Source organism: Micropterus salmoides, unplaced genomic scaffold (assembly GCF_014851395.1).
Source record: "Micropterus salmoides isolate LMB-PRFRI ecotype aquatic unplaced genomic scaffold, ASM1485139v1 Ms_hic_scaffold_15, whole genome shotgun sequence".
NCBI classification, from domain to species: Eukaryota; Metazoa; Chordata; class Actinopteri; order Centrarchiformes; family Centrarchidae; genus Micropterus; species Micropterus salmoides.
This window is the reverse complement of record NW_024040596.1, coordinates 28,069,665-28,093,858: the sequence shown is the minus strand read 5'-3', so window position 1 is coordinate 28,093,858 and position 24,194 is coordinate 28,069,665. Positions and strand designations below refer to the sequence as shown.

General features: G+C 41.2%; 1 protein-coding gene across 11 annotated transcripts in view; it reads right to left on the bottom strand.

The window, feature by feature from the left end:
• The window catches only part of caska (calcium/calmodulin-dependent serine protein kinase a), a 145,415-nt gene that overhangs the window by 80,148 nt on the left and 41,073 nt on the right, over positions 1-24,194 (bottom strand). For all 11 annotated transcript variants that reach the window (XM_038721397.1, XM_038721395.1, XM_038721400.1 and 8 more), the window contains exon 2: positions 4,745-4,857. In XM_038721397.1, the coding sequence (XP_038577325.1) occupies positions 4,745-4,857 (113 nt within the window). The remainder of the gene's footprint in view (positions 1-4,744; positions 4,858-24,194) is intronic.

Here is a 24,194-nt window from a genome sequence, read left to right as displayed (position 1 = left end):
TCCACTGTTTGCAAGAAGAAGTGTGATTATCTAGAAGGCTATGAGAAAATGGTTCTACTTCTCAGCTGATTTATTACCTCAGTAAACACTTTCCTAATGAGTTTATGGTCTTAGTCGCTGGTTTCAAGTGTTCTTCAACACAGCATGATGTTCATTTAGTAAATTATGAGGAAAATAGACCAGAAAGCAGGGGAGGCTTTAGGGTAGGGCTACCTAGTGATTGACAAGTTGCTGCCATGGCAACTTGTCAATCAGGATAGAGGCGACTTGTATCCGCCTCTCTGTGTGCATTTAACCAGCGCTTCTGAAAAAGCTTATTAGGAGTTGACGGTTCATTTTTCCAGCAAGTACATTTTGTTTTAAGCCTGTTTTTAGCTAGCCAAAATTAGCATGCCACTAAAAAGTTAAAATGTTAAAATGAATTGCAGGGGCACCTTGCTAACTAAGCTAGCTAGCGCCACACTTTCGTCCAAATATGGTCACATCTGGTTCCAAAAAAATAAGATGGCGTTCGCCAAAATGCAAAACTCAAGGCTTCAAAACGGTCACAGTGACTACGTCCACTTCTTTTATAAAGTCTATGCTACAGACATGAAGGCGCGGATACATCAGAGCCAAAGCGCATTTTAAGATTTATTTAACCCTAAGCTTTTCTTCTTTTTTGCTGATTTGAAATAGGATTCGATATGTGAAACAAAAACCCTGGTACCATCTGAACCGTGACTTTTGTGACCCATTGCACACCTAACATGTAGCATGTTTGCACATACACACACATGCAGTCACGCACAAAAACAACACGTGACCATAAATGCTGGAAATGAAGAGAAATGGCACTGGTGCACTGTTAGAAGAGCTACAATGAAAAATTTGTGTGTCAAGCCAGTTTTTCCATCACTACTGTTCATAAGAAGAAAGCCAACAAACCGCCCGGTTTCTAAGGAGAGAACATGTAATCAGGATTCGCTGAAAGCCTCTGTATACTGGTGAATAGAAGTCAAGCCAACGTGACTGAACAGCATGTGGAAGCTAAGAGCGGGAGGAGAGGGCAGCTACCGTCAAGATGGATGTCCAGCAATCAACCAGTTTGGTGATTACATTACAAGTGGTGAAGGAGTTTACAATAATGCAATTTCCTCCGACACTCTCCACTGTGCTTTCCCATCTCATATTTCAGGTTATTTTACAGATCATTAATGTGATATTTGCTCTTTACACTCTTTGCACAGATGCACGTTTCTGTTTCAGCTCACAGATTTCTGCTGAATCCTGGCCGACTTCCTCTGTGTTGTTTCTGAATGAAATTATTCTATTTTAGATTCTGATTGTGACCTAGGCATCCTGACATTTTAAAGACACTGATTCCCAAATTTCCCCCTTTAAAGTAGCTTAAAATCGATGTTGTATTGCTGTACGATAATATATATTTCACAACACAATTATATTGTATAGTTACTTCTATTCATATTTACATCATATCATTTTTTACTTTCTTTGTTTACCTGCGCTGTATTTCTGTCGAGTGCTGCAGCATCCTGAATTTACCCTCTGCGGATCAATAAATATATCTTATCTTTCATTTGGCCCCAGTCTGGATGGATGGACTGTGACCCACTCTCATGGTATGTCAAATCAAGAATACCTGCCTCAGGTGGACAAATCTAAAAAATAGCTCTCTTGCTTTGCAGTGGACAGGGAACAAAATAAAAATAAAGTTGGAGGCTGTGCCACCGAAATCTTCAGAAGAATTTTCTTTTGCCTCCAACTCGCTCAACACAGGTCAATGATCTGCATATATGCTATCTGACAACTCTGCAAGCATGAAATAGCGATTTGATCAAGAGTCTCAATGGTAGGACCATTCTGGGGTGGATTTATGATGCTCAATCACTGTTTTAAGTTCTACTGAATGGGTGAATACGGGATGGAAAAGGAGGCGATAAAAACCAAGCAGAGTAAGAGGCTCGGCCTGTCCCACCTCATTTAAGATTATAATAGTAATGCCTGCTTTAAAGGAAAAGAGATGTAGCCATGTTTCGTACTATTTCTATATTTCAGGGTGAATGGACAACTTTATTTAAATGACCTTAAAAGGGCTAGCGTGTGCAAAAGACCTTTTCACACGTAAACTGTCCTCACATCCACACTGCTCTCTTTTCCAATCTCTGACACCTTCTCTTTGTCTTTCTCCTTTGTTCTTATTAAGCCCTTCACTTTCTCTCTTTACTCTAACTCTTACAGTGTGTGAAGTGTGTGCATGTGGTGTAACTGTACGAATGGCTGAACACTTTATGTCTGCTTTGTAGAAGCTTAAGTAAACTAAGGAGCAGCCCTGCCATGCCTGCCATGCTGGATTATGTACTCTCGATCACAGAGAGAGAATTAGAGAAGGTAAAGAAGGCGACAGTGTAATGTGGCAGGTAAAGCTTGTCTAAGAAACATTAATTATCTTGAACTCGTAGCATGTCTGCACGGTGACACAACAAATCATATAAGCTCCACCACACTTTTTTTAATCAGTCAGTATATTTGGAAGAGACACAAAATTAAAAAGGCACACCTAACTTTTCATAGCTTGCAAAAATCATGCCTAATACTACTGTAGAAAATTAGACAAGTACATAGCACTGTATGATAAGCCCGTTGCCTGTATGTGCAATTAACTTTAAGAGTCGGGGAAGTTTTGGGCTGATTTAATGCTGCTTATCCCCCAGGTCAAAAGATTTACAAGCATCTATCCATACATATTTTTGTACACTTGTTTATCTTGTTTATTATTTTGGGCACTGATGTACAGTTTTATCACTGGGTAAGAGAAGGTTTGGACAGGTACTAGTCTATTATGGGGCTTGGTTTGGGTAGAAATCTAAAGCCACGCTGTCATACTGATGTGAAGCAGGAAAGATTTTGCATGTTCACCATCTTAATTCAGCGCATTAGAGTGCTAGCAACACGAATTCATTTTAAGGGGTGATAAGAATGTCTGAACCAACTCTCATGACAATCCATCCAATAGTAAAAGCCATTTCACCCAAAACCACAAACGTGAAGCTCACAGTGGCAGTGGAGGAAGAGACAGGGGATCGCACCGAGGTACAGTGGATAAGACACATGCCTTTGGTGTGAGAGACTAGGGTTCGATTCCCACTGTGACACATCCACCAATGTGTCCCTGAGCAAGACACTAAACCCTGACTATATAGCAATTGTAAATATTATGTAATTGCCAAAGTCAATGGAATTCATCCATTGAGAACCACACTGTACAACCTTTCCCAACAATCCATCCATTAGTTGGATAGTTGAGATATTTCAGTCTATTTCACAAGTGCTGATAATTAGTGGAATATAACAAACCATGGAACATTAATTTACCGGTGACATTTAAAGGCTTATCTTCTGTCTTTTTAAAAGTGAAATGAGAAAGTTGACAATTTCGTGTCTGTGAATTAATTACAGACCTGGATATAAGAAGCATGTGTTTAGCCTAGCTTAGCATTAAAATTAGACAAAGGAGGGACAACACCAGCATTACACTGCTGTGACACTCTTGGTAATGTTTAAAACTGCATAAACTGAACAGTCGTGAGTTATCACTTGTGCTCTTGGTCGATGCTGTTGCTTTTCTGTTGGTGTAGTGATACGTTAACGCTGGGGAAAGCAGTTATGTATTGGAGGTCTATTCATTGCTTTCTAAATATACGTGCTTGATGTATGGCCTGTAGTAAACCTGACTCACAGCAGACTGACCACACTCAACATAACAAAGTCCTGTATTCGTCTAAATCTCCCTTCAGGCGTCTCAGTTCATCTAATGGTTTCGGGCTTATCACCCCCCCCTCCCCCACTCCACCACCATCACATATCTTTAATTCAATCTCTCCTCCTCTCTTGTTCTCTTCACCCCTCCCCTCGACTGCTCCTTCAGTCAGTAGGGAAACATCTGATAAGACCTCTGATTCGTCTAGACGATACTCAGCAGCCTTTTCCTGGATTGGCAACACAACACCACCTGTATATATAAACTTTTTTGAATTACTGAACCATCTTTAATTTAGTCTCTTAAATAACCTTAATAGTCTATACATATTTTAATAATTACTTCATGTAAAATTTATACTCACTTAAGTGATATATTACTTTGTGCACCTTCCTGTAAATGGAAGTTACCAAAAGCATCCATAACTAACACATTTGAAATCAATATGGGAACAACAGCCCCATTAATTACCAATAAAGTTCCACTAAGTATGTTATTTAAATGTGTTACAAACTATGAAAGTGTCTCCTCCTGTTGTTTCAGCATTACACACATATTTGATTTGAAAAGTGTATTTTTCTTAAAATAAATATAAGCCAACTCTATGTAGAGTGGAGGGATAGTAGTTTTCTTTTTCCTAAACAATTACTCTCAAGGTGCCCGCAGCATGGCTTAATAATTAACTGCTTCAATGGAACAGCCCAAAGACAACAGAAGAAGACTGTGATTGAACTGGAAAACTCCCAGGTGTGGTTGTGAGCAACTGAGTGAATGAGAAGTAGTGCTCAGGGGAAAACATTAAACAAGGACAAGCATCTGACCTCTCGGTTGCACTTCACCAACTTTTAGTGTGTAACAGAGTGGGATGAATAAATGACTGTCAAAAAGCAATTATCTTCAGCTGTATTCATGAGCGACTGGAAACTGCAGACAGCAACAAGAGACATTAACAGCGAGATGCAGTGAGAGATCGCGAGCTCTTACCCTCTGTACTGAGTCCAGGACTGGAGGTGAACTGGGCCACATCCACGATTTTGACAGCAAACTGCTGCCCCGTGTCTCTGTTGATGCATCTTCTCACCACGCTGAAGGGACCCCTGAACAACACAGATGGGGAAAAAAAACAACACATTTAACATGCTGTTGTACATGTTCTTACTAACCACTGTTAAGCCTGAATCAACTGATTTTTCCCCCAGCCTATTGGGGGCAGCTTCAACACGCTGTTAACAGAACACATTATCACCTTACATGGGGAACTAGTTAGCAAACAGTTGCTTATTTACACATCCAGCAGATACTGAGCAACATCAGCATTTGGAGCCGTGTTTCTGCCCACCTTATCAGTCCAGAATTCACTCTCTGTTAGCTCAGTTTTTAGTCTCCCAGTCCTGAGGGACATGTCCGGCTCTTTAGCTGCTAAATGGTCCACTAGGTTTAACAACTGGTTGCCAACTTTGTCCATGAGGGTCCAACTGCAGACCTCCACTGTCAGGCCGGTCAGGACAGGAAATACATGCAAAAACTACAAAATAAAAGCGTGCGATTTGACAGGAAACGCATTCAAAAATTATAAAGTTTAATCACGTAGACATAGGGGGAGGGTTTTTGTCGTTGATTTATATTTAATTATTTAGTCAACATTGTAACGGGAAACTAGCAGGCTAATTCCTTAAATATAGCATATTGATTTGAGCCTATTCTACTTAGCACTTAACGTGCCAATGTAGCAACAAAGCCCACTGTATATCACTTCAATCATTTAACTAGTAACAGTATCTTTTTTTACAGGCACTATTTATTTATTCTGTCAAAATATGACGTTAACTCCGTCCATACAGCTAGCCACATCCATTCACAGAAAAACATTGTCGTTGATTAAGAGTGTAACTTAGCCTCTCTTCCACACACTTCTCATTCATAATTTCCTTTTGAAGAGTAATATACTATGGCATTTTACTGCTATCAGCTGAATTTAATAGGAAAAACGGACAACTGTGGAAACTGGACTACAATTTGAGCTTCGTGGGGATCTTTAGTGTATAACGGACGTTAGCAGCAGGGATTAATAAATAAATAATAGAAGCCTGGACAGACTTCATTGCTCATTACGTGGTCAACACTTTCTCTCACACACAGCAGCCCACTTGCCCCAGATGTGTGTGATACTGCAACTAAGTTCAAGTTTTAAAGCCTGAAACAAACCAACAAAGACTACTGCTCAATGAGAGACCGCAAATCCGCCCTTTATGGTATCATATTAACTATTAATCATGTTGTAATGACATTCAGGCGGTGCACAGCAGAGTTCGTTTGGAAAACGTCTTTGTGTTTATCTTATTAATATATTGTACATTTGTCATTGAAAATAATTGTTGTTAGTAAATTAATTACTGACCCCCACAGATGCATGATTAACCCTGCTGGACTATATGGACTATCAAACTGTGCAATCCGTAAAAATGAACACACATGCAATACATGTATCAATAATTTTGTAAATATCCACTTTTTAAAAATGAATGGAGACAATAGCCTACTGTAATAATACTTTAATTTATTCACTGTACACACACAGATTACACAGTTAGAAAAGGAGTTGGCAGCAGTGACTGATTTGCATCATCCAAAATATTTTTAAAAGTCTGAATGCATGGGTCTTGGCATGTTCCATCAACATATCTACCACTATCAATATTTCTACATCTAAATCACGCAAATTAGGATATGCCAACAGTGGCTGTGGTGAGGAGTAATATCTTTATGAGGATAACTGTTTAAATCACCGTGTGAGTTAAATATCTCACTGCTCCAAAACAGCTGATTCAAACTATCAACTCGTTATGAATCCTGAAGCTGCTTCAATCAGCTGTGTTGAAGCAGGGACAGAGTAAATCATGCAGGACAGGGGGGAACTTTCTCCAGGAAAGGGTTGGGAAACACTGTCGTAGTACATAAACTTCAATTCAACTAAGATCAATTCATACAGCCTAACTTACACACGTGTAACATTTTGTAATTTGTGTGATGTGTATGTACAATATTGACAGCGGTAGTTATTGACGACGAAAATATACCAAGAGCAATGCATTCAGACTTTACTCAATGTTTTGTATAATGCTAACCAGTCACCTACCGCTGTCGTGATGTGCAGAGTAGCGAAACAACCGAGAATGCATCACGTTACGTCCTGTGGAGACGTAAGAAACTGACCGGCCTGACAGTGGAGGTCTGCAGTTGGACCCCTCTCACTTTGTCAGCCTGCTGTTTGTGTGTCACTGGCCCACCACCAGTCAGATTCTTAGAGCTTTATTGCTGAAAATACCCAGATACCGATACCTGGGCTTTGGGTATCGGGTCGAGTGCCAATCCGATACCAGAGTAAAATTAATAAGCTGTGTTTCTCACAGAGAGGAAGAGACAGGGAATCATTATTTTAAGTGCAACACCAGGCTTGATCAATCCCTCAAAACTGCTGACCCCTTGTTTTTAGCTCCCTCCATGCTATGTAAGATCTACTAGGAAAATGTTTGGGTCATTGAATTGTATGGACTGTCCCCCTTGTCACCGATACAACAATCCAGCTATTTGAGTCAGTATCAGGCCAATATCCAATATCAGTTTTGGATCGTTGCATCCCCAGCTGACAAAATATAGACAAAATCATATAAAAATAATCCCATTGATGTTCAAAGGAGATAAGTGGGAGGTGTAACACACTCACAGAAAGCCAACAGATAATTACTTTGCCAATCCCTGATGGAAAGTGGAGTAAACCAAGTAAATGCACTACTACCCTTCTCTCTTTACTACAGCTACTCCACTTCTGGATGCATCAAAATTATGTTAAAATTTTAACCCAAGAGGCAAAAGTAAGAAGAGCACACAGAGTCTGAGCGTGGGTTATGCTTGTTTCCTGCACAACACTGTGTGAAGCAGCACATCGCTGCATGCAGAGAAGCCAGGACTGCACTTTGGATCTCTTTGCTGAGGTTGGAGAGTTCACATATTGAATCATCCCTCCTGTGGAGTGAGTGCATCATCCCATTCAGTCAACGGGATAAACAGAGGCCTACCAGTCAAGGGCTGCGGGTTAGAATGAACAAACCAGGGGCTTGAACTGACCTGTTCATACTGTGGAATAATGAGTGCTGATACACGTGTGTGAGAAAAATGTATTTATATGTTGGGAAGATGACGTTCAGGAGCAGGGAGGAGGGAGGTGAGCTGGTGCAGACAGAGATAACTGAAGCAACAGCTCTTTTCGAAGAACAGAAACAAAGACAAACATGCTGGCAGCAGCAGGCATATCATCCCATCCGTCTATGTCCTATACATTGTTGTAACATATCCCAGCATGCACTGGGTTAAATGCAGCACCCTGGTATAGGTAAGCAGGCATGTACTGTGATGTGACAAATTAATATGTAGGAAAGCATACTTTAGCTGTGGAAATTTGTGGAATTTGTGGAAATTGATGATGAGCTTTAATGATCTGGATAAACAGGCCATGAGATAAGTGTAAAGTATGTGTGTGTCTTTAATATAGGACAGGCACGAGGCTGGAAATCGTTTGAAAAATTTTGATAGGTATCAGAATAGCATGATATCAGCTGAGTTTCTGTACTGATTTTTAGGGCTGCTCGATTATGGCAAAAATCATAATCACAATTACTTTAGTCAATATTGAGATCATGATTATTTAACACGATTAATCACTGAAATATGAAACATCACACATTTACTTAATTTTAGAATTATTACATGCTTTTTTTTTTTATTGTTACATGCATTACCCCAAAAATCCCAAATAGCCCATGACTTAAGAAATCCAACATTAGGCTAACAGCAGGGTTAATAAGCTATGAGTAGAGGGAAGGCTAATGAATGCAGTGTAAAATGCTGTAGGCTTAAGATAATAATCCTGACTAACAAGTTTAGCAGTTGTAACCGTCGTCATCTTGACTAGAGCTGACCTAAACTTGCCACAGCCTGTTGAGACGGAGTTTGGGCTGTTAGGTTGAGTTGCGAGCCACCGGTGTAAAGGAAAGGGAACACAAGACAGAACGAGAGCATCATCTCGAAACGCACTGCGGAACACTACTCATTTTATTTTGATAATTTATTTTCATAATCTTAGGAAACCAAAATCGTATTTGAAAATAAAAGTCTATTAACTGCACAGCCACAGTGATATTGAAACAAAGTAAGACCAATAGTGCCACAGCAGCATGCACAATGCTGATTTTCCATCAGGTTTTGCAGCACACGGCAGCTGACCTCCACAATCACAGTAGGGAGGAATGGAGGAAATTCATTTTGTGTCTCTGAATTCACAAATTATGTAACTCTGCACTACAATTTTACCAGATAAAACATCTGAAGCATGGCAAATAAATATCAGAGAGGATAGCAGGTTAGAAAATGTATATTTATTTACATTCAGATGTAGCATCCTAGTTAGCTGCATTGTCGGATCAGGTGCTGTGCTTCTTTCCATGTGTGACCTATGTGCTCTTGGGCTTTTGGTGTTTTGGCAATCTTATATTTCAATATCAAGGAATAAAGGAAACAAGATAGATGTTTGTGAATGTTATGAATGTGGTACTTAATACTTTTTTAATTGGTACTAAAAGTGTTTGAATATTGATTCCCAGCCCTAGACAGGAGAACCAAAGTAAAACATCTGTTGTCTGTTACCTTGGTTACAATGCTACCAACTCCAGCTCTGATGACGGCATCTATCAAGATGACCCAGATCACACACATATTCAGAAAACGTGGTCATAGTTTCAATGGGTCTGTGAAGTGGAGTGAATAAAAAACAATTATGTCTGAAAGAGTATACCACACTTTTACTTCCCTGTGTTTCTGTGGCTTTTCATCTCTTTCAATACTGTCACGTCTGTCCTATGGGTGAACAGGGAAACACAGCAGTTAGCTGGGTTCACCAGCGGAGCAGCTTTTAACTCGAACAAACACACACACACACACACACACAGCACAGACACAACCACTACCTGCTGCCTTCTGTGAATTACCCATCCCACAGCAAATTACACTCAGCACAACCTCAGTGGTAACGTGAAAGCACCCATTTCACAGCTAAACAAAACACCACCGCTCGCTGGGGTCTGAACACAAGCAGTGCTGCTCAAGTGTGTGTGTGTGTGTGTGAGAGAGAGAATGGGTGAGGAGTGTGAGGCAGTCTTTGTGCACAAACACAGACTGGTTGAACAGATGGTGATCAAGCTAAAGCTGCTTAGCGTCAGAAGAGTGAGGTAGGACGGCAGCAAGCCAAAACCTGCAGGAGACACACACACACGGTATAAACATAGATCAAACTCAGACTGAAATAAACACCATGAGTAGTGTTGCTGAGTAAACTGCCACTTTGACCAGGGGGATTGTGCAGTGTTTCTGTGCAGCCCTCTCTCACTCTCTTACACACACACACACACACACACACACACACACACACACACACAGGAACAAACGCAGGCCAGTGGGTCACCAGTTTAGTGAGCAGAAACATTCCTCGGTGTCCCGAGATCACTATCACATGATAGCCATCTATTTTACAGGCTGCTTCTGAGTGCAATTAAAGACACACACACACACACACACCCCTATCTGTTCATCCATCAGTCATTTACCTCATTCATTGTTGTTAAAAAGGCTATATACAAGTTCAGCCCCCTCTTTGTTGTGTAGGAGCTGCTAGCAAGACTTTATTTCCATTATTAACGTTACTCCAGCGCAACAAATCCTCTCCAACTCACATTTCCTCCGTCATCTTCATGCAACAGCTCGCCTCTCATGAGATTTCAGAGCGAGACTTAACCGTTAACAGTTTCCTGTTAAAACCTTTACAAGTTGCCAATGCAGTTTTTGTTACTTATTAAAGAAACAAATTGTGGGCTAGTTACACTGAATCGTACATGTTGATGTACAGCGTGCAGATTTGAACTCTCTGTACACAGCGATGGGAAGGAAAGGAAAGATGGACTAAAGCAATAGCTTTCCTCCAGGTTTTTCTAAAGCCTTTTGGACTGTGAAGAGCTGGGCTCTGCAGGGAAATCTGCCTTTCCAACTAAAAGATAAAACCAGCTTGCAAACAATGAATTTGTCAATTTCAGGTAGTCAGTACTTTAAGCCAAATGAAAAGTCTATCTCAAATTAAAGTCCAACTCCATCAGGAATATGTTTCGACCTAAACTTGGTTAGAGCAGGTACATTGGGTCAAAGAGCTCTCATTTGTAATGCAGTCCAGTTCTCTGCTGCTGCGTTATCTCCCCCCATGCAACAGTCCAGTCGCCTCACCTCTGTCCCCCCCCTTCACAGTAGCAGCAAATGTCAGGCCTCGCTCGAGGCTGCACTCGATACAACAGCGAACAAGAGGCCTGGCTGGGACAAACAGAGGAAAGGCAGGCGATATGGGCAAGCCTCGAATACGTGGCTAACTTTGGTAAGTAGAAAGAAGAAAGGTAAAAGCATGAAGGTCAAAAAGTTGGAGGCTAGATGATGTAGGCTAGACCAGGAGAAGCAGAAAGGAAGAGATAAAAACAGGCATGACAAGTAGACCAATAGAGAGTTATTTTAGAAAAACAAGCCAAACAAAGACCCTGCTGGTTTCTGAAATCACATACTTTTTAAAAAATATCTATAGTGTGTGTGCAGGGCTCAGAGTTTAACAAAGTGCTTTTGATTGTGGAAGTAACCTTTTTAAATGAGATTGTGTTTAATAAGAATTCATAATAATTTTTTAAGTCTACCTGCCCTATAGCCTACTCTGATGTGCTTTACATTATTGCTCTGCGGGTAGTATCCCCTTTAGACCGTCTGACCAACACAGTTTAGGACAGACCTGCAAAAAGCAATTTTACCCATTTTTTGTGAGAGTGTATAAAAAACGTCAATTGCGCAAGATTTCACCACACCCCTATTTAATCATGATCCCACTATTAATTTTTCTGTCCACATTACCTATCCCAGTGAGCAAAGAGGTACTCTGAAGCAGATGAGAGGCTTATTCACAGCAGCCTGGGCAAGCATTAAGAAAAAGGTTTAACAAGCACAATCTCCTGCACACATCAGGCTCGCAAAGTAGGAAATATTAACTTTAGAAATCTGTCAGGAGAGAGGAGGTAAAGGAAGGCAGACAGAGGGAGAGCTTGATGGAGGAGAAAATAAGCATTGAACGGTAGACGGCTCAAGTGGCGGAACTGGGCGTATTGGAAGAAATCAACTGTACATGGAGGAGCCGCTCTGGCTTTGAATGGGGCTCAGCTGCGCACAGCGTCAGCCATTACAGCTCTGAATAGAAGTCAGCTGCACATGGGCTGTTCTGATGATTCCTGCACTTCAGCCACCCTCACTGAAAAAACAGGAAGAGGGTGAGAGAGAGGGAAGAGGTGGAGGGGAGGCACAAAGAAGAGAGGAAACATGGACACATGGACAGGAGGAGAAAAAAGTGACAGTAGAGAAAGCAGGGTGAGTCCCACTGGTTCAAACACGCCTCTTCTATTTTTTCCTGACCCAGATTTTACTCTAGTATTTTAGAGTTTATCTACACAGTGAGCAAGATTACGTGCACCCCAGTACCTCGATTCCTGGAGATAATCAGCTTGAGGCAGTACTTTTACTACAGCTTTTACTTCACAAGGGTTGACCATCACTTCTCTTTCTACATCCTAGATACATGATAGACACATAGATTTACATGATTAATTAACAATATGAGAGACTACTTGTCAGTGAATTATAGAGGCCGGGTTGACCAAGGCCGCTCCTCATTATATAAAGATCTAGACTTAAAACCTTTTTTTCTTGGGATGATAATTTATTATCCCATTATCGTCTAGTAATTACACCAAATGGGTTTCTCAAGGTCACAACATGATGCTTACTGTATAATTTATTGTCTGTGCCGTGCATTTATCACATTACAGTGTTGATAATTGTTGTGGTCTGTCATATATATATATATATATATTTCAAACTCTACTTTAACCTTGTAACAGACTGGTGACTGGGTGTGCAGAAGCTTGGCAAAACCATATGCCGTCAAAACTTGTGACGCTGGGAGAAGATACCTCTACTCATTTCACATTGAAGACACCATCTCCAAAAAGATGGCATCATCTTAAAAACATGAAATAATGGCATGTACTATATGTACATGTGATTATTGATGTTTTATGTAACATGGATTATATATTTAATGTAAAGTAAAACCTGACATGTCTATGTCCTTTTAAACGAATAAGCTCTGCTGCTGGCTCTATAATTAATTCACTGTGATGTGGAACACTTCTTCAGGAACTGATGTCAGCTTTGGTAACAATAATAGTAAGACTTTTGTCCCATTGATCATCTGATCATCTCCCCTCATTCTCTTTCTTAATTTGTTCCACTGTTCCTTCTGCATAACCATTGGTAGTGAGAGTAGAAAAGAGTGCATAGTTTTACAACACATCTAAGGCCTATCAGGTTTAATTTGTGCATATAGCTGCATGCCTGTGTGGAGGTAATTTTGAATTGCAGCTGTAACATTAGATGCAGGGGCGAGCATAAAAAGTAAGCATGTGTGGCCTTTAGTCCCACAGTTCACAGCATTAAGCACTTAATGACCACACAAGTCCTGACCTTTCCTCTCTGCACTGAGGTGACCTCACAGGTAGGAGGTGTTGCTGTAACCTGGGACCTTAATCTGTTGATACTATAACTAACCCTGTGAGAGGATGCGGGAAAAGGCTTGGAAGAGAGCAGAGCCTTTACTGCATTCCACGTCGGGGTAAACCAATGGGAATTTACGACAGCATCAAAAAGATAGGCTGCCCAACATTGCATGCCATCTATCTGCATCTTTGTGTGTGTATTGCTGTAGTAAAAGGTGATTTGCAGGCCGCACTCATTCCCAACTTCATAGTGCATCAATCACCCGGCGTCTCATTCCGTAAATGTCACCAGCTTTACGACACACACAAGTCCAAAGCATCGCTCGCGCTCAGACAAGGCCTGACGGGCCAACATGTGATGAAGACTGCTGTACCTTCACAAACACGTTAGTCAGGCTGGAAACAACAACGGGGGAAGTAGCACTAAGCTGCTTTCCACCAGGCGGGTTTACTCAGCTGTGTTAGCAGCTCCTGATGGAGATGACTGATGTCACGTTATCTTAGTTATTAGATCAGACTACTTCTTCAAGCGCCTCAGCATAAACAATACAGGACAACTGAATACAGAAATACTGAAACACTTTATGCTTTCTGAGGAACCTACAAAGATAAAATAAAGAACACATAAAAAAAGAGAATGTAGAAATACCCCTGCTCTTATCAGTAAAAAGCAGTACACAATGACACTGAAATGAACAGGAACTAAACAGCTCAAGACGTAACACAGAGGTGAGCAGTTACAAATTCCTTCTTCAGCTCTCTGTTTTCATTCTTCACACAACTACTTTCCACCCTTTTCATGTTCAAATAAGTAGAACAGCATGCATGTCTTTGAGGAGAGACGTGGATGTGTGCATGGTAATTCCCATTTGTATGGGTAAGAGTAAGAGAGCTGTTGCATTAGTGGCAGCTAACGGGGATGCGAATAAACGAATGAACGAACGAACAAAATGACTTTATGACTCCTCGGGTCTCGCCCCTCTTGGTGACAGCAGAGCTGGATAGGACACAGGACAATTATTACTCTTCGTATTATGACTTTTTAATCCATGATGGTTTTATATTTGTTAAACTTTTCAGGAGCCTAGAAAAGCTATTTTTTGTGTCATCCCGATAAAGTTTATAGACAATGTCTATAGTCAAACATCAGAATGGACAATGACATCAAGAGTGGTGGGTGGTATGGGGAGTCATCTTAAGGGTTACCCACATATATTTTACTTGGCATGCTGCCCACGTACATTACAAGACGCAGACACGGTGGATATTGTACAAGCAAGGACCAGGTAAAACAACAGTTAACTCGAGTGCAGATGTCATTGAGTACCACGTTTGTTTCGATCGTTTGGATCATCAACAAGCCAGCATGCGGCACAACTGCTGGTCGTGATTGGAAAAAAGCCAGAAAAAAAACTTAATAAAACTTACTGCAGCTTCATAAAACTTACTGCTGATGGAGAAAGTCAGTAGAGCAGGCACTTACAGAGAGAGACAGAGAGAGGCGGGGCAAGCCAGTGTGTTTGCAGTAAGAGTGTCCACATTACACTTTGTGGTAACCTGGCCAGCAGGTATTCAGATCTTGCACTAAACAACCGTGTTGGATAAGAGGATGACTGACCGACCAACTGATCTAACCAACCTTGAGCCCCAGAAAAGCTGCAGTGGCTGGCTTTGGCGGAGGGGGAATGGTTAAATATCACTGAATTGACAGGTTTTAATCATCTGTGACTGGCTTAGCTGTGCTCTCTCTCCTCGTCACTCATGTAGAGACACACATTGATTCAGCTGCTGGCAGTAAAGCTTCAATCACACTTCACACTCAGCTGCCATAGTTGCCTTTTGACTCACACATAAAATAAGTTATGGTAAAAATGGTGAAATGGTGTAGAGCCTATGCAAACACAGCTTGGTACCTTAAGGACATGGATATAGAGGACACAGAATGGTGGTGGCGTGCCAGTGAAAATTCACGTCTGCAATTTATGAAGTGAACAAACCTCAGACGGGCCAGATCGACAAAACATACAAGCCCCTACCTGCCCTCAAGCGAACACAATACTAAAGCTAAGACAGTGGAGAAAGTGCGTTAGAGAATACGAATGCACAGAGAGGGAAATGGCCTGCGGGTGGACACAATAGATCTTGTGTTTAACACAGGCCAACTGAAGAATGAGAATGATTCATAATAAGTCATTAGGGGCAAGGCATTCCTGAATACTCTCCCTGTACGGTTTAAAGAATGGGTATAATTTCAACAGACTACCGACCTATATCTCCCATGCAATAAAGTGAGACATAATATTTACCTGGATTATAAAACAGGTGTCAGGTTACGTCTGCCCAAAAGATACTGTGGGTTTTTCAATGGCTGATGCCCATATTTAGAGAGCAAGGCGGCAGATGGCCACAAAGAAAAGTCATGTTTAATTCCATTATTCCATGCAGAGTACAGTCGAAAACACATGTTATCTCAGCCAGTAACATGTTTTAGATTGAAGCTTTCATTTATGAGTAACGTGTTAACATTTACAAAAGACGATGGTGACTGAGGACATTTAGGGCTCCAAGCTAACTCTTTCACCACCTTCCCAAAACTCACGATGGGGAGCACTAACCAGGTATGCACCGATTGTTCGGCCACCAAAATGAATCTTCTGAAAATAGCAAAAAAACACCACACTTTTTGGTGTTTGGCCCAATACGTCAAAAAGCCGAAGAAATTATACCGAAATGTGTTTTTTACTCAGTGTTTCCCACAGGACTTGTAGAGACTGTGGTGGGGGGTGCGAGGCCTGAGAGGATCCGGTAAAGCAAATTACATGTGTCCCTTTGCTTTTAATGTACACATGTAATGTGTTTTATACTTTCTGTGAATATAATCCAATTAATCTTATTTCCATCCAGTGCGGACACCAAGTCCGACCCAATTTGATAATTAATGTTGAATGTGGTCCTCGTATCACGTTACATGAGGACTTCATAGCCTCTCTACAGGTAGGACTCTCATACTGCAACACTCGTCTTTGTAAAGAGAGAAACTGACAGGATAAAGTCACTAACCTGCCTGTGAGAGACAGAAACACTCAAAGTGGGTCAGACCGTTTGTTGCCTTTACTCCGACGTCAGCCACAGCCACCAGTTACATACTAGCTCAGTAACACCAAATTTCATCATCCTTTCCACACAGTTGAAAAACAGTATGAGGGTCCTGGTCATGGTTCAGTTATAAAATCCTAGTGCATCATGGTGGGTCTCTCCTGTCTGACAGCGCTGCGGGGCCGAAAAGTCGATTACAGTGGACAGCAATAGTGTAGGTTGCACCAGCGTCTGGATCAATAGCACTTCGCTAACATTTCTCACCGAAGCTGAGAGCGTTGGAGCAGAGAAAAGAAATGAAGTCTGCCCCCCGTTTCCATCACAGTTAGTTTTGCAGTTAGGTTATTAAGAAACAATTTGCCACGCTGTTATCCTGCGTTACACTGTGTATATTAACCTCTTAACATTCTTGTAAGATTCATGCAAAACACCTATTCAAGGCATATTGCTGGAAGATCATAAACTTCCTACTTAAAGCTGGAAATCGTTATTTTCAGAATTTGTTTGGCTACATGAAGTGCCAGTCATCGGCAAAAGTGGTTGCAATTGGCCCGGCCTACCCACGAGGCTGGCCCTTCCTTACAACGAAGGCTCTCCTCAGCTGTGAAAGGGACATGTGAGCTCCTAATGGGTCGGATTTGGTGTCACTCCAAAGGTCAGAGTTCAGCGGCTAATTTGAATACATGAAATCGGAGTTCTATACATTCAAATCGGAGTTATTACGGTTATAATGACATACGAGCCACGTCTGCCGGCAAATATGAAACGATTCGGCAGCTGTCCCTGGGGATTTATTGATGGAATAATGTGTTTTGGATTAAATGTTTTTACTTGATTGGGTCGTCTGGACCTTTGACTAGAAGACCGTTTTTGTTGGAATATAATTGATCGGTGGATTACTTTTTGGTGCTAGAATAATAAAATCTATTGCTTTTTTAGTCCACTAGAAAACTTAACAGGACCATATAGAGGACTGAAAAAGTGATATGAACAAACAGAGAATTGTATCTTTTTAGATAAACATATAGGTAAGTAAGTTTGACTTTAGGGACCTAATTGGAAGTTGGAAAAAGGTAATAAATTGCAATATATCTCAATATATTTAAAATCGCAATAAAATCGAATAGCAACATAAATATCGTGATAATATCGTATCGTGGGGCCTCTGGTGATTCCCACCCCTAGTAGCTGTGTGCACATACCGGAAGCTGCCGCCAGGACCTGACAGCTCGTGTGCGGGCCGTTGGAATGTTAAGAGGTTAACGGAGGGCTTCTCCACTGACCAATCGCTGGCTGCAGTAAAGGTCATAAACCCCACCCCCTTCATGATAACAAATGTGACATATACTGTATATATAAATGTATATTCATCAAATAAAGATAGTTTCTCTCATTTCAGGTAGTTCTTCTCACGCTGATGTTTTTTTGATGCTATAAAAAAGGGGGTTTCACGTCATGATTGAAAGCTGAGCCCTGTTGTGATTGGGTCGGCAGGGTTTATGGGAGGGACCTCGATTATGCGACTCCACCCCCGATTACTACTGTGCAGATGCTGGCTCCTAATTTCGTCACCAGCGCAGCATGGGAGCGACTGTACGTGGGATATTGGCTGCGGGTGTCCATCTTTGTATACAATCTATGGTCACACACACACACACACACACACACAGCTCTATTTCAGAACATAGCAGGGTTTCCGTGTGTGAGGATGTAAGAGCAGCTACCACTATCTCAACAAGTGCAGTCCTTTAGACACTTGAAGGGGATCCAGCAATGCCACAAATTCAATTAAATGTCTGACATTTCCCAGCATCCACCCAGGGGCTTCACTGTCCAGACACAAGAATAACAGAAGATGGGAAACCTGGAAAAATAACAACTGAGAGAGTGAGGGAGAGAGTAAAACATTAGTGAGAAGAAAGTACAGCCGCAGAAATGTGTGTCTCACTCTCACATTCTCCTACAGCCCCCCCCCCCCCCCCCCCCCCTTTCTCATCAACGGTCTCTGTATCGATGCCGCCATCTCTCCCTCTCTCTCTGGCAGAGTGGTTATGTAAGGAGGCAGAGCTAGGCTGCTTATTTACGCTCCCATGGGGATTAGGCAGAAGCCTGGACATGCAAGCACCTGCAATGCTCACTGACAGCCCGCAAATACACACACATACACACAGAGGGCACTGCAGCAGAGTTGACAGGCTTTCCCTAAAACCCCCTCGCAGAGAATCTAGTGAGGCTGTAAGATGTACTTTGATGTACTAATGCAGTGGCAGCAGTAGTAGGCCACCAGGCTTAGACACATAAATTGTGTTTGAGACTAGAATCCAAGACATTTCCTTCAGTCAGGGGTATTGATCAAAGATTGCCTTGATATTTCAGCATTTTTGGTTGAGTTTATGACTAACGATAATTGTCGAAAGGATGTTGATGTCACTGTAGCAAGATTCCATATTAATGTCATGTTAATATATACACGGCAGCTACGGCATTGATTTTACCAGTGTTTTATCCATTAGTGCTGGGGCAAAGGAGCTGATCCCATCTTGGCTTCCTGTAATGCAGACACCGATGATGTCAGTGACAACTACTCAGCCGTACTCGCAATTTTATGATGCGTTCCAGACTGCTCATAACTTGGAGAGTTCCCAATTTTTCGGCCTGGTGATCGAGCGTTCCAAGGGCGTGATGGTTCATTACGCCGAAAGTGAACAAAAAACATGACTGACTGTGACAAACTGATGGTTCTTTGTTGGGCTGAAACGATTCATCGACTAAATAGATTACTAAAAAGCATTGACGCAAATTCTTTGCTTCTCTTTGCTGAACCCTCAGCAGTGCCCTGGTGTACCTTTATAACATTAGCAACCTTTCTTCATCAATTTACATGCAGAACAGGTTTTCCTATATAACAATGAGTATAATTTTAATTTAAATACAAATAAACTTTATGTTGCCTTTTCATTTCTGGTTTGCCATTTACAATGTGGGTGTTGCCATTGTTGTGTGCCAATACTCAGCTGCTACTCGTGAAGTCAGGGTATATATATATATATATATATATATATATATATATATATATTTTTACATACATATTTTTTCTAAGTTCACAAGTAGGAACTCTGACTTCAAATTGCATTCCATGGTACTTTTCCCAGTTGGAGGTCTGAAATTTCCGAGTTGCCTGGAACGCAGCATTAGTGTAAACAATTCTAACTTGTTAGAAAACTAGATGGAAAATGATGAAAGAAAAAATATCAGAGTAAAAAACTGGAAGTGAAAATCCTTCTCCCTGACACTGTGGCTCTCCCCTCCCTCTATTCCTCACTTAATCACTTAGGAAAGATACTTCATCGATTTCTTTTCGGCTGTCAGTTACATGCCAAACAAGCCATTCATTAAGATTTTATTCCACTCATGTTAATTCGTTTAGTAGTCATTTTATTCTCTGTACTTATGTCTTGCTGTATCAGCGGTTGTTTCTGTTTGATGAATCAGATTCCCGTGTGGGGAGGGACATCTCTCAGGATGTTCTTCAGTCCATTCGTGTTCCAAAGCAGAAAACATAAGCGATGGAGCATTTTATGAATAATGCTTTTCTTTCAAAAAGCAAAAACACTCAATAAACACCTGACAGAAACACGATGAACAAAGAGAATACTAGAAAAGGTCCTTATTTGAGGGAAAATGCCAACGAACATTGAATTTGTTTTGGCTTTTCTGAGACTTTGATTTAAAGTGGAGCAACTACGATAACAAGTCGTCATCCTTAACTTCTGACCCGCTAACATGCCCTTACTCTGAAAACCTCAGGTACCTTAGGCTTCTTACATTGGCAAAAGAGCTCCAGCAACATCCGGTTGCTATTTGTGCATCGTAGCTAGTGCAAAATGTAAAAATGAGTTCTCTTCTGTGCAGTTAGCAGGCTGCTGTACTGCCTCCAAGGACCACGCTGCACATTAGCATACTGTTAGAGCAGCTCCTAAACCAATGAGGTCATCACTGGCTGCATATCAAAACCTGAGTTCATGCTCATTAATACCCATGTCACTAACCTCTATTTGATTAAACCTTTTTCTCCCCCCACAAGTAAGGGTGGTGTATTACATTTTTCAAAAGAGCCAAGGTCCCTTAGTGGATTGAGGAGTTCATGAAACTTCTCGGCTCTGATGTGTAAATGTGCAATCACAGAGGACGGCGGCTAAAGGGGGGAGAGATGAAAACATTTAAACAGACTAACAAAAAATAGGAGCTTTTGAAAGAGCAGAGAGTTACTGCTCTACTGCTTTTAGCTCAGTTTTTCTAGTCATAGTATATAAGGAGGTTATAAGGCGGTGTTTCAGTTCCAGTTGTTTTCCCCAAATAAAACTGCTTTGCAGAGGCAGTAAGACATTATCTACCGAGCACAGACATTTACAGGCTTACCATGGTTTACGGTTTTGCTCTCATCCTCTCACCTTGCCCCTTTACAGTCACACACATATTGGAGGTTTTATATATCGCCTTTGCCTTAACTGCTAATAGATACGATTACCCAGAGAAACAGAAAAGGAGAGAGAGAGAAAAACAGAAAAGAGAGCTGACATAAGAGAGAAAAAAAGGTCAGTGCTCATTTGGTTCACATTTTGTGTTCACCGAGATTCAAACTCCACCCCTCCACCCACGTATCCAGCCCTTTAACCACCCTTACTAAGCTCCATGCTCCAAGAGCTATTCGGAAAAATAACCACTGTGTACACTCTTGTGATTCTGAAGCAAAGCCTTTTTGCCCAGCCCTAATGCGGTCTGGCCCTGTCTGCCGCCCACTGGGGCCGTTCTGGCCTGTGGAATGGGGCCACGGCGGCAACAAATGCACACAATTAGGAAGAAACTGGACCACATACGGAGCCAGGGTGCATTCACACACAGGCTTCCATGTACATATTTCAAGTGCCTTGTGTGACACATTCAAACAGTTTATGCGTCTCTGTTGGCCAGATCGCAAATGTGATTACAAATTGTCTTTGTCTTGATGGATGGAGATGGTAATGCAGCCTTGTGAAATGTTAGGAAGGTAATGAAAAAATAGATACAGCCCAAGTCTGGTCTCCCGTCTAATCAAAAAGTTAGGAGTAGTTAGAGCCTCATGTTACCCACAGAAGAAAGGTCGGATCAGATGACACATTAGGATATATCGATTTTACCTGAAAATGAAAACAGAGCCCTGGTTTTGGATGGGGACTCTACATCAACTTCTATTAATGGATTTAATTTTTTATTATCATTTACACTATTATATATCAGAAAAGAAGTGAAAAGGTGTCCATCACTATATCTCAGAGCCCAAGGCAACATCCTGAAATTACTTATTTTGTTGAAATGATCAGTCATTTTTAAAAGCTGATAGAGGAACTGAACTACTCAACAAAGCAGGAGAGAAAAACAAAAAAGGCAATAAAAAGACGACGGCCCTGATGATTCTGTGTCTGGTGATGGGGAGTGTGCGCGTTGACGAGGAGGGAAGGCATAAAGAGTGACAGCTCTGAGTCCTGCCGTTGAGGGCCTTTCCTGCCTCCTCCCACACAGCTGTGGATGAATGAGTACCCAGCGAGTTCCCAGGTGGCTGAGCGGAAAGAGGCCTCACTTCCATCTCGGCCCCTTGTTCCCTTGCCCTGATTTCTGACACCGAACTCTGACGCTCACTGACACATTTCACAAGATGAGTTCTTCGGAACAGTCACCATAGATTTATTCAGCCTAAATGAATTTATATGCTTAAACTTTGAGCAAGCTGTTCAATTTGCTTTAGTGCTTTCGATATTTCACAAAGCAGAATGTTCTTCTACTGATGCTGCTGCTTTGTACTGCATGCCTTATACCTTGTATCTGCACCTCTACCCAGTTTCATTTAAACTTAAAGCTTAAAATATGTGATTGTAGAAACGTCTGTTTATCCCCATTTATTGTATTCTCATATTTATCTTGCAGTGCTAATGATGTTTTATCCACTGATTTGAGGCACAGCTCTGGTTTGCAGACAGCGAGGCCAGGTGTCGCCTGCAGCACTGACAAAGCTGCACTGATATCAAAAGCTCATGCACTCTGTTGTGCACAGGAGTGAGAGAGGGAAACATATTTTTTATTTAAATGGAAGCTAACAGGTCTTAATGAAGCCTCAGGAAAATATGTCACGGGAGCATGAGATTTAATTAGGAGGGCAGAAAAGTGAGCAACACGACAAAAGAAGATATTAACAGAGAGGAGACGGGAGGGAGAAAAATGGAAGCAAGTAAAAAAATAAAAGCCAGAGGAAAGAAAATCCTCCTGTCCAATCCCCTGAGTGTATTGGGTCATGAGCCAAGTGTGAGATTTGCAGCCGAATGCTGTTTCAGGACTGTCTGTAGACAGAAAGGAGGCACTCTCTGGATTAGCAGGCTGATTTGTTGCCTAACTTTGAGAAAATACCCAATCAGTGAGAAATGCCCGTTCTTTAAAGTATAAAGATTTCTTAGATAGAAACAGAAATCCATGACGAGACACAGACGTGAACTTTTCTACAACTTTTCAGTACTAACTTATTCAGATATTGGTCCCTGCATTTGTTTTTTGCTTACCAGCATTGCCATGCAGCTATGTGACAGCTCAAGGAAACGTTTGCTCTGAAATCGAAGGCAGAAAATGTCACACATTTCAACCAAAAGATAAAATCCAAATTCTGCCAACAAGCAGGGGAGAGTCGGGACGATTGAAACACTTTTCAGATAGATGTGTGTGTGTGATGTGATCAACCACTGTGTTCGATCAATACCAGGGGCTATTTTGTACAAATGTGGAACCTGACCAGTCAGGACAGAAGCAACAGAACGGTATACATTTAATTGTTTATGATGTTCTTGTTTTTATTTCAAATGTCTGACCGTGTCCTTAATATGTAACTGCAAACATATTTTGTCATTTATCTTAATAAAAATATACTAAATTTCATTTTTACAACACGCGGCCTAACAATCAATGCACATTTGGATTTTCTTTCAGGCTAGGGCTGGACGATATGGCCAAAAATGTTATCACAATGAAAAGTTTCATATCTTTTGATATCGATAATTATCACGATAAGTATCAGATCACTATATCTTTTGAGTTTAGAGGCTGATTTCACGACTCACAATTCACAATCTTATCGCAATTCATTTTCATGTTGGTTCTCGAGTTGTTGGTTTATTGGTTTAAAAGAGAAAAATATCACAACTTTATTAATCGTCTACAATATAGCCTATTGATTCATTCAAACAACAATTGATTCATTTTATTCTTACAACATTTTAAAGATTTTAACACATATTTTTTGAATTTATTTCCCCATGAATTGACAGTGCTTTTTGCTTCTGCATGTTTAGAAACACAAGACAGGGAGGGACCTGCTGCAGATATTGATTGGCATTTACAGTAGCCAACAGCGCTGAATGTGCGTCATACCCCCCCACCCCGTCGTGTGGACCCCGAGACCGACAGAGGCCAGTTTGACCACAGGGAATACAGTAGCGAGGAGGTTTTCTTGCCAGGTTTGCCTCTTGGCACCCCGGGCCTGAGTCAGCTAGGACAGCTAGCTGTACAGCTAACCTAGCTAACTAGCTACAGATACAGGTACAGTAATGTTAGCTGTTCACGGTTTAACGTTATAAAAA